This window comes from Cnephaeus nilssonii, assembly GCF_951640355.1.
Source record: "Cnephaeus nilssonii genome assembly, chromosome: X".
In the NCBI taxonomy this organism is placed as follows: domain Eukaryota; kingdom Metazoa; phylum Chordata; class Mammalia; order Chiroptera; family Vespertilionidae; genus Cnephaeus; species Cnephaeus nilssonii.
Window position 1 is genome coordinate 10,218,415 of NC_137071.1, and position 16,745 is coordinate 10,235,159.

Consider the following 16,745-nt stretch of genomic DNA (forward strand, 5'->3'; position numbering starts at 1 on the left):
CGGAACGCCTGAGAGAAGAGCCTGCCAAATAATCGGTTGAGAGGGACTTTGCTGGGGGGGAGCACACCAAGATAAAGCAACCACTGTTTATTTTGTCTGGTCAGGGGGGAAGAGCCGAGGCAACCCATATTTTGGGTTTCTTTTACTTCATTTGTGTGAAGAACTATTTGAGAAGGGGTGGTGAGGGGCTGTTTCCTGATAGGACCTTTTACAGCTGTCCATTTGTAGAAGAGCAAGAGAACTTTGGATGCCAACACCTAACAGACTCTTGAGACCGGCCAACAAACCACAAACGGCGACTCTCTTCTTGCCTGGCCTCCACATCCCTCCCGATGGAAGCAGAAACGGGGAGCAGCATGGAGACTGGGAAATCGGCCAACAAAGGCACTCGGATCGCCCTGGTGGTGTTCATCGGTAGCACCCTGGTGCTGGGCACCATCCTCTTTCTAGGTAAGTGGGGGCCCTGGAGGCCAGGGAGCTGGGCGAATGCAGGGAAATGTCTTTGTGCTTGATTCGGTCGGACTCATCAGGATGCAGGTGGAGGGCTGTGTGCTTGTGTTGGTAGATGGTGCATCCTTAGTTTCTATTAAATATGCAAATAGTGGAAGCCTTTTCTTTAGGAGGCTGAATAAATAAATACACGCAAGGACTCCGTGCGTAGTCCAGGATGTGAAGTGGGTATAAAGTGGCTTCCGAGTGGCTGGAGGATTCGGTTGCACGGGGCAAATATTGTTTTTCTGCATTACATTTAGCAAAATGAGTGTTTATGAATTCACGGGCAGACACTTTCATTTATTTTGCGAGGAAAGAATTACACTGTGATCAAAACCATGCTGGAATTTCTTTCCATTTGATTTCTGTCAATGTTTGCCTGAATGAATTCATAAAATTTAACTCACAAAATACGAATTAGTTTTTATAAATGCACCTCCAAATGATATTCTTCCTTTCCAATCCAGTGACCCTGGTGGGATAAAATTTTAACTCCACCTTGCCATTAGATTTAAAACATAATATGAAGGAAAACAGAGGTTTTCTTCCAAGATTTGAAAGGTGTTAGGATTGAATTATGTTAACTCCTGGTGAGAATAAGGTTTCCAGGGAGAATATATGACGATAAAAACATGTTCCTATAAAAAAGAATGAAATACATTGGAAAGACAATAGGCATTCTGAACCCTTGACTATCAGCCTTTGTATTTTTCTCATACAGCCTATACCATCTCATTAGCTTGAAAGTTGTATAGGACCAAGTTCTATACTTAGCAGATTCTAGGTGCAGCTTGAAATGGAGCATGCCTGGAAACATTCCTTGGCACATACAGGATACAGGAGGCCATGTTTATTTTGGCAGGGGAAAAGCCAGTAATTAAACTTGAAAAGAGTTAGGGTTGTGTGGTTGAAAACTTTGCTAAAATGAGCAGACCATCTTTCCATGTTTTCTGTGGCTGAAAATTTAGGGAATTAGGTGGCTTGACTGTTTTCTGGTACAGTTAAATCTCCTACGCCTGCAACCAAATTCGTGGCTCTCGAAAACTGTTATGCGATCTCTTGGCTTTTGGGTTTGAGGCAAGTGTCCTATCCTGAAATTCAAAACTGGAGGAAAAACGATATGGGCATGCCAAGGGACGACACACTGTGTAGGAAGTGACCACAAAGTTCGACTATTTGTGTTTTGAAAACACTCCCAACTTAAAAATCCAAATGATGATTGTTTATGTAAAAATATGTACTTTTTTTTTAATATTACTGCCTCTTGAAACTTTTTTGAAATTCCATTGTTATGATTACATTCTGAGGCTGAAGCATATTAGTTGGAATACTCTTTTAAAAAATATATTCTATTGATTTTTTTACAGAGAGAAAGGGAGAGGGAGAGAGAGTTAGAAACATCAATCAGCTGCCTCCTGCACACCCCCTACTGGGGATGTGCCCGCAACCAAGGTACATGCCCTTGACTGGAATCGAACCTGGGACCCTTGAGTCTGCAGGCCGACGCTCTATCCACTGAGCCAAACAAGTTAGGGCTGGAATACTCTTGATGGTAGCAGATCTTTGTTCTTTGAGAGAACTTGATTCTTTGGGATCAGCATTCAAGATTTTAGAGCACAGTAAAATTCACCAAGCCATTATATACACACCTCCTTACCCATAAGGAGCTCTGTATCTAATAGAAAAAAAAAAGAACTTTCCAGTGTGCCCAATAACCTGGTTCTCACCAGGAATCTAAGAGGAGCTCTAATGATGTTAGAGAGTAAGGGTGCAGCCATTCTACACCTTTGCTTCTCAAAGTGTGGTCTGTGGACCAACAGTATCGGCATCACTTGCAAGCCTGGGCCCTACCCACCCCAGACCTGCTGATTCAGGGTCTGCATTATTTTTTAATAATATATTTTATTGATTTTTTACAGAGAGGAAGGGAGAGGGAGAGAGAGTTAGAAACATCAAGAAACATCGATCAGCTGCCTCCTGCACTCCCCCTACTGGGGATGTGCCCGCAACCAAGGTACATGCCCTTGACAGGAATCGAACCTGGGACCTTTCAGTCCACAGGCCAACGCTCTATCCACTGAGCCAAATTGGCCAGGGCAAGAATCTGCATTTTTACAAATTAAAGTTTCAGAAGCATTGCTTCAGGTGACCACATCCATTTGGATGTATACTGACGGAGACATTTGCTTTAAAATGTATTTACACTCTCAAATTAAAAAGTAAATTATATTTTTGTCAAATATCTCTGCACTATTTCAGACTCCTTCTGTCCCCCCTATCCTTTTCACTTCCTAGTTCCCCAGGCTCTGCCCCCCACCTCCACCCTGCACCCAGCAAAGACTTTGTCTGGAAATCTTCTTGGACCTGTCAGGCAATGCTCTTTTTTTAAAAAAATTTAAAATATATATCTTATTGATTTTTTACAGAGAGGAAGGGAGAGGGATAGAGAGTTAGAAATATCAATGAGAGAGAAACACCCATCAGCTGCCTCCTGCACACCCCCCACTGGGGATGTGCCTACAACCAAGGTACATGCCCTTGACCGGAATCGAACCTGGGACCCTTCAGTCCACAGGGCGATGCTCTATCCACTGAGCCAAACCGGTTAGGGCCAGGCAATGCTATTTGTGACAATATTCTTGCTAAGGTCCTCTCCTCTTCAAGATGCTTCTAGTTTGACTTTGTGGTATATTCTTCTGCCTGTTCAAACTCAGTCATATGCCCGGCTAGCATGGCTCAGTGGTTGAGGATTGACCTATGAACCAGGTCACAGCTTGATTCCTGGTCAGGGCACATGCCCAGGTGGTGGGCTCAATCCCCAGTGTGGGGCATGCTGGAGGCAGCCAATCAATGATTTTCTCTCATCATTGATGTTTCTCTCTCCCTCTCCCTCTCCCTTCCTCTCTGAAATCAATAAAAATATATTTAAAATAAAACAAGGCTAGTATCAAGAAGGTATTGTCCAGAACCATGAAATATTATTTACAATAAATTTATTTTTCCATTATAAAAACACACACACATGCTCATTAAAGAACATTTGGAAAACATACGGAAGTAGACTAAAGGGCAAATTTCCTCCATGGTTCTACCACCCATGCACATTGAAATATTTGGTACTAATTTTTAAACTGCACAGATATATTTTTACCTAACTACTTTTTTTTTTTTGCTTTTTAAAGAAATCAAAACGCATCTTTATGCTTCACTACTTCATTTCTTAAAAGCAGGCCTGAGTTGTTTCATAGGCAGTTTATCGAATCTGCAGTGTAATAGGTAAAAAGGCTGTTTGGAGGATGGCAGCAGAGATATGAACAAAGAAAAAGCTGGCTCCTCTCAGAATACGGGTTAATAAATAAAACAGAAAACAAACAAACAAACAGGCAAGTAAATAAACAAACCAGATTGACAGGCTGGCAAGTGACGTACAGGTATTCCATCTCTAGCAGAAATATAGATACTGCCACACTTTCTGATTCTGCTGCTCAGTTGAGGATGCCACGAAGAGCCTCCCCCCCGCCCCACCAACTTGCATCTCCCCAAATGACTCCTTATTTCCGCCCACAGAGCCCAGTGATAGTGAATTCCCCAGAAGTTCTTCGGCGACCAAAAATATTTTTGAAATCTAAGCTCACATCTGCTAGTGCCCAGGTGCTACCTGGAGTTTACAAATGGGTACCCTTCTGTACTCCCGCAGAGATCCATTTAGATAATGTTGCACCAGATGGGGGAAAGTGAGCTATTGGTGGAAAGCTGCTTCCATCTTGTGGGGGGTTTTGTTCCGCTTCGTTTTGGTGGAAGTAGTTGGAAGCTTGGTCCATGGAGCTTCATGTCCGGTAGTGAGGCTGGGTCTGGAGGGAGGAGGGTTTGTGGGGTACAAAGCAGGCAAATAATGGCTCTCTTGCTAGATGATTGAGTTTTATACAATATATATTCCCTTCCTCCCCCTTGGGCCTCATCTATATGGATGGTTTAGATAAGATCCAGAACTCTAAATGCCACACATGCTAGCTTTCTCTTTCCACTCAGGATTTGTTCCAAATGACATGTTTCAATTTTCCCATCACTAAAACCAGAATATAGTTGTAAACAACAGAGTAAAATTATGAGACTTAAATAATAGATAATAGGAGATGGAAGAGACTTGAGATCTTCTAGCCCAGTAGTTTTTTTTTTTTTTTTAGCCCAGTAGTTCTTTTTTTTAAAATGTTTTATTGATTTTTTACAGAGAGGAAGGGAGAGGGATAGAGAGCTAGAAACATCGATGAGAGAGAAACATCGATCAGCTGCCTGCTGCACACCCCCCACTGGGGATGTTCCCCGCAACCAAGGTACATGCCCTTGATCGGAATCGAACCTGGGACCCTTCAGTCCGCAGGCTGATGCTCCATCCACTGAGCCAAACCGGTTAGGGCGAGCCCAGTAGTTCTTAAACATGAGCCTGCATCAGAATCCCCTGGAGGCCTTGGTAAAATGCAGATGGCTGGGCCCCACCTCAGAGTTTCTGATTCGGAAGGACTGCACGGCTTGGTAATTTGCATTTCTAACAAATTCCCAGGTGATCCTGTTGCCACTGCTCAGGGGACCCCATTCTGAGAAGCACTGGTCTAATTGTGCCCAATCATCTTATGTTTGAGAGAATTGAATTTCAGAGCAACCAAGAGTCTCACCAAGGTTACTTAGCTAATAACCAGAGTCTGGTTCTGTGATACTGAGCCAACTGGACTTTTTAGTTCCGTGTCAATACTGAGAAGGATGAACTGATATCAAAAGTCTTGTATATGTGCCTGATGGTGGGTTACCTGATGGTGATCTGCTTCAAGCAGTCATTTCTTTATTTTGGTCTTGTTTTTTCAGTGAGTCAAGGTTTCTTACGTCTCCAAGCTAAACAGGAGTACTGCTTGAAGCCAGAATGCATCGAAGCTGGTAAGTCAGTTTTCCATCCTGTGTCAAGTTATAATTATGGTACCTTGGGGAGTGGAAGAGAAAACAGGTGGTATTTTTAGTATCCTGTTTGCTTGAGGTTTGCAAAGTATGAAATGCAATTTTGATGAAATTTTAAGTTTACTTTCAAATCTTGGTGTGAAGTCGTGGAGAGCAGGTTTCCTGTTTTCTTTTTCTTTGAAAAAAACAACAACAACAAAAAACAGCTGTGCAGTATTCTAAGTGATTGCAGGCAGACAGAGATATGGCGATTTCGGTTCCAGACCACCACAATAAAACGGAGTATTGCAATAAAATGAGTTGTAATCTTTTTTGCCTGGGTGGAGGGGCTTGCCTTCAGTTTGTAAAAAAAAAAAAAAAAAAAAAAAAAAAAAAAAGCAACACCTGTGAAGAGCAATAAAGCAAAGCGCAATAAAACACTTGAAAACGATATATAATCTTATTAACCAGTGTCACCCCAATGAACTTAATAACAAAGAAAAAACAACAATAAAGAATCCCCCAAGGTATTCCTGTATAAGGAAATCAGAAAGGGGCTTGGAAAGCTGAATGGCCTCTCTTTAAGGCCCAAACACTGTGACCACTGACCTTCCTATGGCCTCAACTTGATATAGATTGCTATTTATCTTATAAGCAGTCTTGCTGAATCTTCTGGTCAGTGGGTCCGACCTGCTTGCGTCTACACAGGGACCCTCCGCAAAGCCATGCTTCCACTGTTACCTGGACCCTCTTTGGGTCGTTCTATTCCACATTACAAGTCAAATTTTACTTGACGTGATCAGGCCGTATACCAGTGAATTCCTTAAAGTGAAGATGAGTACTTACAGATGCCTCAGCTATTAGACTCCCTCCATAAAGCAGTGTTAAGACCCAGATTCCAGCCCCCACCCCCATTTTTCAGGTGGGCAGGGACACTAGTGTGTTTTCGAAAGAGAAAGCCATAGGATAAGTTAAGCACATGAGCCCCACTATGCACAGGGGTCTGCAGAGTACGCATTGCAGAATTGTGGCCAAAGGAAGGACCAGACAATGCTGTGTGCGGACGCCAGGTGCGCGCATGCGTGTGCGTGTGTGTACGCCGACGGGTGTTGTGTGCGTGCGTCTGTGTACGCTGACGGGTGCTGCGTGCTTGTGCGTCGACGGGTGCCATGTGCGTGCATGCGTCTGCGTGCTCCGACAGGTGCCGTGTGCGTGGATGTGCGTGTGTGCGTCTGCGTACACTGACGGGTGCCGCGTGCCTGTGCATGCGTCTACGTGCGCCAACGGGTACCGTGTGCGTGCGTGCGTGCGTCTGCTTACGCTGACGGGTGCCGTGTGCCTGTGTGCGTCTGCGTGCGCCAACGGTACCGTGTGCGTGCGTCAACGGATACCATGTGCGTGCGTGTGTGTGCGCGCACGTGCATCTGCTTACGCTGATGGGTGCCGTGTGCATGCGTGCATCTGCGTACGCTGACAGGTGCCGCGTGCGTGTGCGTGCGTCTACGTGCACCAACGGGTGCCGTGTACGTGCGTGCGTCTGTGTGCGCCGACAGGTGCCGTGTGCGTGTGTTTGCGTGCGCCAACGGGTACCGTTTGCGTGCGTGTGTGTGCACGTGCGTCGGCTTACGCTGACAGGTGCCGTGTGCGTGCGTGCGTCTGTGTGCGCCAACGGGTACCATTTGCGTGCGTGTGTGCCTGCATCTGCTTACGCTGACAGGTGCCGTGTATGTGCGTGTGTGCGCCTGCGTGCGCCAACGGGTACCGTCTGCGTGAGTGTGTGTGCGCGCGTGCGTCTGCTTACGCCAACGGGTGGCGTGTGCGTGCGTGTGTCTGCGTATGCTGATGGGTGCCGTGCAAGCGTGCGTGCGTCTGCTTACACTGACGGGTGCCGTGTGCGTGCGTCCGTCTGCGTGCGTCTGCTTATGTGCGTCTGCGTACGCTGACGGGTGCCGCGTACGTGCGTACGTGCGTCTGCGTGCGTCGACGGGTGCTGTGTGTGTGCGTGTGCGTCTGCTTATGCCGACGGGTGCCGTGTGTGCGTCTGCGTACGCTGGCGGGTGCCGCGTGCGTGTGCGTGCGTCTACGTGCGCCAACGGGTTCCATGTGCGTGCGTGCGTTTGCGTGCGCCGACAGGTGCCATGTGCGTGCGTGCGTCTGCGTGCGCCGACGGATGCCGTGTGCGTGTGTTTGCGTGCGCCAACGGGTACCGTTTGCGTGCGTGTGTGTGCGCGCGTGCGTCTGCTTACGCTGACAGGTGCCGTGTGCGTGCGTGCGTCTGTGTGCGCCAACGGGGGTACCATTTGCGTGCGTGCGTGTGTGCGTGCGTCTGCTTACGCTGACAGGTGCCGTGTACGTGCGTGCGTGCGCCTGCGTGCGCCAACGGGTACCGTCTGCGTGAGTGTGTGTGCGCGCGTGCGTCTGCTTACGCCAACGGGTGCCATGTGCGTGCGTGTGTCTGCGTATGCAGACGGGTGCCGTGCGTGCGTGCGTCTGCTTACACTGACGGGTGCCGTGTGCGTGCGTCCGTCTGCGTGCGTCTGCTTATGCCGACGGGTGCCGAGTGCGTACGTGCGTCTGCGTGCGTCGACGGGTGCTGTGTGCGTGCGTGTGCGTCTGCTTATGCCGACGGGTGCCGTGTGTGCGTCTGCGTACGCTGGCGGGTGCCGCATGCGTGTGCGTGCGTCTACGTGCGCCAACGGGTGCCATGTGCGTGCGTGCGTTTGCGTGCGCCGACAGGTGCCGTGTGCGTGCGTGCGTCTGTGTGCGCTGACGGCGTGTGCGTGCGTACGCCGATGGGTACCTTGTGAGTGCGTGCGCTTTGTGCCTTTGTGCGTATGTGGGCGCCGTGTGTGTATGTGGGTGCAGCGCGCTAGGAAGTGCTCGCCTTCCGAACCTTTTCTAAGATGTCTCCCCCATAAATCTCTTCACCTTTTCTATTTCCTCCTATTTAATTGGTCTTTCAAAATCAGAAGTGGAAGAAGAATGCAAGGGAAGAAGGAATGAAGTAACGGGTATGTTAACGATAGTGGATAAGGGCAAACAGTCTGGCCTGGGTTTAAAGCATAATGTGGCCACTTAAAAGCCACATGATCTTGAGCTAAGTACATAGACACCCTAAGTCTCAGTTTCACCATCTGTAAAGTGGGAATAACAGTTTTCACTTATCGTGCCAGTGAGAATAGGAGAAAATGATTGTGGTGGTAGTAATCCAGGTCCACAATTCCAGATCCTTAACCCCAAACCCAGAGAGCATGGTAATTCTCAGTTGGCAAGACTGGACCTGATCTCAACTCCTGTGGTGGCAAAACTGGATCCTAACTTATGGGAGGCTGTTTTAGGCTTTGTTTTCCCCTATGAGAATATGTATACATTCCCAATAGAATTTTTAATGTGCTTGTTTCAAGAGTGCCATTCCAGATGTTGCTGGAGGCGTTATATAATCTGTGGTATATGCACTGTATTACTTTTCTAAAACGTGAAAATCTATGAGCTCTGAAACATCTGGCCTCAAGTTTCAGATAAGTGTTTGTGGAATTATAGTACTAAAAATTTATATGTGTGGTTGCCAGATTTAGCTACAGACACATTTAGGATGCTCAGTTAAATTTGAATTGCACACATACAAACACTAATTTTTTTTTTTTGCAGAAGTATGTCCCATAGAACAATTGGTATGAATTTATACTATAGAATTAGTCATTTATTTGAAATTCAAATTTCACTAGGCATCTTATATTTTACCTGGCAACTGTATTATTTGGCAGTGTCCCTGGCACTGTTCTAAACACTTGACATATATTTACTCATTTAATTCTCTTGAAAATCCTATGGGGTGTTATTATGGTCCCATTTTACAGATGAGGAAACTAAGGTTAAGTAACCTGCCTGAGGTTACATAGCTACTGCATTGTATTGCTGGCATTTAAACCCAGGTGGTCTGGCTCTGGAGTTTGTGATGATGCCATAGTGCCTGGAAAGGGCTAGCATAGTTCCTGGCACAGAGGAAATGCCTAATATTTATTATTATTATTACTACTACCACCACTCTCCCCCTCTTTCTTGAGCCCTGATTAAACTTACAAACTCAGCCTGGTATATGGGGTGGTCCCTCCATCTCTACTACATAAACATTAGCTGGAAACCACATAACAATTCACCTTATATTGAGAGGCCTGATGCATGAAATTCGTGCAATGGGCTTGGCCCTCGCAACCACGGCTTCGTCCAGAAGGTCGTCTGGAAAGTTGTTCGTTTGGCTGTCTGGTCTAATTAGCATATTATGCTTTTATTATTATTATTATTTTTTAATATATTTTATTGATTTTTTAGAGGGATAGAGAGTTAGAAACATCGATGAGAGAGAAACATCGATCAGCTGCCTCCTGCACAACCCCCACTGGGGATGTGCCCGCAACCAAGGTACATGCCCTTGACCGGAATCGAACCTGGGACCTTTCAGTCTGCAGGCCGACACTCTATCCACTGAGCCAAACCGGTCTTGGCTATGCTTTTATTATTATAGATGACTTGAGAGAGTACATAGCACAGATTTCCTTCATCATCATCATATATATACATATATGTGTATATATATGTATAATATTATCATTAAAACAAGATTCTGGGTTTTCTCCATGAAGCTGAGTGGGGGGAAAGGAGTTTTGGTGTCTTGACAACTATGGTCCCTTGCAATTTGAAGTCACAGTTCCCCTTCTCAAAATGCAGCTCTGTGCCCAGCTGGGAAATGTGAATGATGAATTGGGAGGCTGAAGCTAGAGTTTCCCCATTCACCGGGCTCAGTTCCAAATTCAGTGAGTGATGTATTCCTTCACTTTCTATCAGGGCTGAGCTTGGAGCTGACCTTGCAGTTTTTCTAGGTACCTGCAAGAATACTGAGGAGATGAGGAGGGCTACATTTGAGGGTTGGGAGGCATCCAGAAAGCAATGTGCTTGTGTGAATAAAAATGTGTGAGAGTGCCCTCGGTGGCCCGGATCTGTCTCTGCTTCAACGGTGTTTGGACGGAACAGACCCAGGGAGCCCCTTCTCCCAGCCTCTGGCCACTTCTTTCACGAGCTGGTGGAAAAGAAGCTCGAGGGCGCTGAGCATCTCTTAAAGATGTAAAGCCAGCGCGGTGGCCGCATTCTCTCCGGGACGTGCTGGAGCCTCCCACAGTGAGTGGGGCAAAACCCAGGCCCCGTGGAAGCCGCCATGGCCTCGGAGAGGAACCTGGGCCAGGCCCTCTGGGAGCTGCAGGCCCTGGTTCCGCCCGCGCACGTGCGGATCCTCAGCTCCGTGACTTCCGGGAGCACCGCTTCCCGGGTGAGCAGGTGGAACTCCTCCAGAAGATGGGCCCCGCCTGACTCGCCTGCGCAGGCTGCGGCCCCCAGGCTGGGCTGGGCAGTACCCGTTCTCCCAAAGGCTCACCCTCAGGCACGACTAGGAGCCTGTGGAGCCCAGAGGCCTCTGAGGGGCCCTCTGCAGGCCCCTGGGGTCTGGCTTTTGCCTGAGCCTCTCCCCGAAACTACCAGCCATTCCTTTAACCACCCTGAAGCCCCCGCCCATGCATTGGACCAAATGGAAACAATAAGGCTTTTTGCAAAAAACAATAAAAAAAAAGTGTGTGTGGGGTTCCTTTGTGTGAGTGTAAATATTGTGTGGGACTGAAACTTGTATGTTCAGTGACCCTGAGGTGTCCCATAGAAGATTCATTCTGTGGCTGCACAGCCAGTATAACTAAATAGAAACTGAAATGAAGATTTTGTGTGTCCTAGCATATTTGAATGTTAAATAATAATAATATAGTAGCAGTAAGTAAAAATGTAATTGGATACAACTGAATTCTGAAAGATGAAAATATTAAGCCAATTTAAAATTTATCAAACTTGTAAACCATAGGATTAATGACAATCAGTTTTTTTGTTTCGTTCTTTTTTTGGGGGGGAGGTTGAAAATGGTAGGAATTTTGAAGTCCTATAGAAATGAGGATGTTTGTATATTATTTACTTTATTGAAGACAAAAAGCTGTTTGAAATTTTCATAGAAAGTCTAGGCAAGAGAAATACGTAGCTTTACTTTCAAACCTGGAGGAACCACACATGTAGCCAAACTAACATGTGTATCTAAATGTATGCAGATTATACTTTTCGGGGCAATTTATTCACATTTAGCTGAAAACTCATTGGGTTTTCATTACTTTGAACAGAAATGTATTCTGGCATTAATGAGAGTATGAAAACTACTCAGGATGTCATCTTTCCAATGTCATTAAAATATTAGCTGTCTTAAAAAAATTGGTTGGTGGATATATCTGTGCTAGAGTGGTAGTCAGCAATTGTATGACAATTGGAAGAGAGTTGGAATTCAATGTTGGGAATATTGGAACCTTCTCATTTTGTAATGAAAGATTGTTTTTAAAGCTCATGGAAACATTTACATTTGCACAAACTTCCTACCTATCGACTATATGTCATATGTAATTGTGTGTGGGCTTACGAAAGAGGAAAAAAATTATACATCAGTCTATTTTGTTTTTCTGTTAACTTATACAAATACTCAGTTCTGCTCCTACACCTGGGTAAGAGAGGCCCCTGCCTTGGGTCCCTCATCTAGATTGTCCACTTTGCCTTGCTCTCTAGCCAAGGAGTCTTAAAGGGCCAACTTAGCATCCTTGCACAACCCAGAGCTCACTGCTAGATAGCCCCAAGCCTCCTTTCAGGGACTGTGTTGGTCTCTTAAGAGGGATTCATTACTCTGAGTGCTGCCCTGAATGCCAAAGGGTTCAAATTCATACCTGGCCTTCCAGGTCTTTATGAAGGTGTATTGTAAATATATCTATAATAATCTATAATAATAAAAGCATAATATGCTAATTAGACTGGACATCCTTCCGGACGAAGCCACAGAGGCGGCCGCCGCGGTGGTGGTGGAGTTGGAGCGCCTTACATGAATTTCGTGCATCTGGCCTCTAGTATTTTAAATATTTAGATGTAACATGTGGGCCTCTGTTTCAATTAGCCTTTGTTGTGTAACAAACCAACTTTAGAGGCCTGGAATAAGAATGACTTAATATTTTTCATGATTCTGTGGGTTTGGTGAGGGTTGCTCAACTGACCCTGCCTAGGCCAGTGGTTCTCAACCTTCCTAATGCCACAGCCCTTTAATACAGTTCCTCATGTTGTGGTGACCCCCAACCATAAAGTTATGTTCGTCGCTACTTCGTAACTGTAATTTTGCTACTGTTATGAATCATAATGTAAATATCTGTGTTTTCTGATGGTCTTAGGCGACCCTGCTAGCGGTTCTCAACCTGTGGCTGCTGTAGAGCCTAAGACCATCGGAAAACACAGATATTTACATTACGATTCATTAACAGGAGCAAAATTACAGTTATGAAGTGGCAACGAAAATAATTTTATGGTTGGGGGTCACCACAACATGAGGAACTGTATTAAAGGGTTGCGGCATTAGGAAGGTTGAGAACCATTGGCCTAGGCTCATTCATAAAGTTGCATTCTCCTGAAGGGTCACGTGACCTAGAAGGTGCACGATGGCCTCAGTCACATATCTGGCAGTTGGTGCTGGCTTGGTTCTTCTCCATGTGGTCTCACCTTCTCCAGGAGGCTTCTTCAAAGGACAGTCTCAGGGCTCCATTCAAAGAGAGTTCACATGCAATATGCAGGGCTTCTTAAGACCTAGCTTATAAATTCATGGAAAGTTACTCTGCCACATTCTATTGGTCAAAGCAAGTCATAAGGCCAGCCCAGGTTCAAGGCAGGAGAAATGGATCCTACTGCTTGATAGGAAGAGTGGCAAAGTCACCTTGCAGAAGGATGAGCGGGCCGGAAGGAAATGTCCCAAGCATCTTTGCAAGCAATTTAGCATATACTCCATCTGTATGCCTGTCCTGTGTCCCACAGATTATTAGGAGTGTTCCTGCAAAACCCTATAACAGTAATACGAAACTTTCGACCCACACACTGAATGCAGTAATTTGGTATGGTGCAGTTGATTCAGGGAGTCATATAAGGGGAAATGTAAAAGCTAAGGCTTGGGAACTGGTTGATAGGAAATCATTGTTTAATTTGGAAGAGGCCAATACACAACATTCAGTGATTTTCATTAACCCTATGATTTTCTTTTTAAATAGCTGCTGCCATCTTGAGTAAAGTAAATCCATCTGTGGACCCTTGTGATAATTTCTTCCGGTTTGCTTGTGATGGCTGGATAAACAGCAATCCAATTCCTGAAGACATGCCAAGCTACGGGGTTTATCCTTGGCTGAGACATAATGTGGACCTCAAGTTGAAGGGTAAGTTTCTACTGGGGATGGTGATACACTTTACAGAGATCAGTATTTGACAAGAAAAACATAATTTCATTATTCACTTTTTAGCTATACTGAATTCATGTTCCAGATTTTTAAAAATGGAAGATGGAAAGGAAAGTTGTGGAATTCCAGTCTCCCTGTTCTCAACACAAGCTTAAGTCATTATGTTCATGTTTCACAGTAGTAATTTCTGCTGTTAAAGGACAAATAGCATCTGATTGAGACTGGGAACAAAGGAATAGTTAATGCAAACCATGTTATATCAATGTATTTATTTGTCTGTTGTGTTCAGAGCAAACTTTATCACTTGCTCATTGTGTCCTAGATTTTTATGGCTTACAAAATATACTTAACACCTCATAGTTTTTTGACATCACTTTTGAGAACTCTGGATGACCTTGTGTTTGTCATATTGTTCCTGTTAACTTCTAACTTGGCTCTGGGGAGACTGTCTTTTCTCCCATGGCCTCTCTAGCAACGACAAGATCACACACACATACTTACATGTGCGTACATACACATACTCACATAGGTGTGTGTGCACACACCCTTCAAAAGTTGAAAATGTCTTTTACCAGAGGATCTTCTGTTTGCAGTGGATCTAATTTTTATTCTGAGCTATTGGAGACCGCCACTTCAGGAGGGAAATTGCTAGATTTCAAAGCCAGATAAGTTCAGTGTTTTGAGAAGGCAAAAATAATGTTTTTTTTCCTCTTTGTGGTAACAGTTATGCCATATAACTTGCGTTCATTTACACCTATAAAGAATTTCTGAGCACTTACAGAGATAATTATTTTTCTTTCTTCCCCAACTCCTTTTTTCCAAGATTTTAAATACATGAAAATCAAATATGTATCAATTTATAGATATACTATAACCAAAACATGGCAAAATAAATAACTGTTGTCAATTGTAAGGGAAAACGTGCTTAAATGTCACTAGATATAAATCATGTAGGCAGGGGAGGGTGTGTAGGAAGAGGTCAACCAATGAACTTGTATGCATATATGCATAACGTGTTGATACAGACAATAGGGTGGTGAGGGTCTGGAGGGGAGGACGGGAGCAGGCTGGAAGAGGTTTAAGGGGGGAAAAGGAGGACCTATGTAATACTTTCAACAATAAAGATTAAAAAATAAATTATATGAACTTACATTTTCTACTAAGAGACCCAAACTTAGTCATCATAAATTATAAATGAGAATTTTTCAAGAATGTCAGAGGTTTACCCCAACCCAACAGTTGAAATTCCCATACTGTCTATACTAATAAAAGCCTAGGTGGCCCTCACGTGTGACGTCATCACAAGATGGCCGCCATGAGATGGCTGCCACAAGATGGCTGTGCACACAGTGGAGGTGGGGCCCAGTGGTTGCTCCACGCAGTGAGGCCTGGGGGTCCTGGGGGTCCTATGGCTCCACGTGGCTTGGAGGAGGCCGGTCCCAACATCTCCACCGCCTCACGTGGAGGAGGCGGGTCCCGGCAGAAGAGGCAGGTCGCGGCAGGGGAGGGCAGTTGTGGGTGATCCGGCTGGCAGGGGAGGGCAGTTGTGGGTGATGGGGCTGGCAGTGGAGGGCAGTTGGGGGTGATCGGTCTGGCAGGGGAGAGCAGTTAGAGGTGATCAGGCCAGCAGGGGAGCAGGTAGGTGTCAATCAGGCCGGCAGGGGAGTGGTTAGGGGGAGATCAGGCTGGCAGGCAGGCGAACAGTTAGGAGCCAGAGGTCCCAGATTGTGAGAGGGATGTCCGACCCCTGCGGGATTGGGCCTAAACTGGCAGTCGGACATCCCCCAAGGGGTCCCAAATTGGAGAGGCTGCAGGCCAGGCTGAGGGACACCCCCCTCCCCTGCACGAATTTTGTGCACCAGGCCACTAGTTGGTTATATATCTTTCCAGGATTTTTTTTTTCATGTGTGATTACATATGCATAACCATCACACACCCATATACTTAAAAATTAGCTGATATGCATACTGTTCTGTCACCTTTAAAAATGATATATTTTCATAGACATGGATTATGCCAGAGATATTTTTTCTTATTACAAATAACACTATAATAAATATCCATATGTACATATCTTTATGTCCTTCCCTAAGTATATCTTTAGTATAAATTCCCAGAAATGGACTTGTTATGTTGAAAGAGTATTCATAGTTTAATTTTTGATTCATATAGTTGAATCGCCCTTTAGAAAGTAATTTCTAGGTCTTTACATATTATTTTGCTGTTTGACATAACTTTTCTCCATCGACTTTTATTTGTGTGGTATAAAGTAGGGGTCAGCAAACTGTGGCCAGTGGGCCAGATCCGGCCCACTGCCTGTTTTTGTAAATAAAGTTTTATTGGAAGACAGATGCATCCATTCATTTCTGTATTATCTATGGCTGCTTTTGCATGACTGAGTTGAATAGTTGCTGCAGAGACCATATGGCCTTCAAACCCTAAAATATTTTCTCTCTGACCCTTGTGGAAAAAGTTTGCTAACTTGCGATGTCTGGCATAAAGCTTTGATATACTGTATTGGACCTGATTAAAACTGTCTTATTAATTAATCGTTTTTTGTGGCTTCTTTGGGAATTTTTAGAGAGGTTATCATAAAATTAAGAAGTAATTATAATTTCCTTTTACTATGTTGGCTAGAGCCTCCAGAACAGAGTTGAATAATAGCAATGACAATGGGTATATTTTTCTTATTCCTAGCTTGGGTAGTAATGTCTCTAGTATTCTCCCTCAAATATATTTTTCTTTGTAATAGATAGTCTTTATTGTGTTCTATTATTCCTAGTTTACAAAAAGGAGTTGCTAAAGAAAAACCTCTCTTCACTATTTATCAAGAAAGTCAGATGAAATATCTCTTAAATTCTCTAGATTTTCTCATGTTGACCTTACTTTATAATCTTGAAATGAACCCTATCTATGAATGATTTATTGTTTTCTTTTAAGGAATTACTAGACTTGAATAAGCTAGTATTTGTTTTCTACATGTGTGTCTATATTTATGAT

At 44.7% G+C, this 16,745-nt stretch overlaps 1 protein-coding gene across 2 annotated transcripts in view; it reads left to right on the forward strand.

Annotated features, from left to right (window-relative positions):
• Positions 1-332: 332 nt before the first annotated feature.
• The window catches only part of PHEX (phosphate regulating endopeptidase X-linked), a gene marked incomplete at both ends in the record, with an annotated part of 195,990 nt that continues 179,577 nt past the window's right edge, over positions 333-16,745 (forward strand). For both annotated transcript variants that reach the window (XM_079764383.1, XM_079764384.1), the window contains 3 exons: positions 333-450; positions 5,350-5,418; positions 13,563-13,724. In XM_079764383.1, coding sequence (XP_079620509.1) covers positions 333-450; positions 5,350-5,418; positions 13,563-13,724 — 349 coding nt within the window. The remainder of the gene's footprint in view (positions 451-5,349; positions 5,419-13,562; positions 13,725-16,745) is intronic.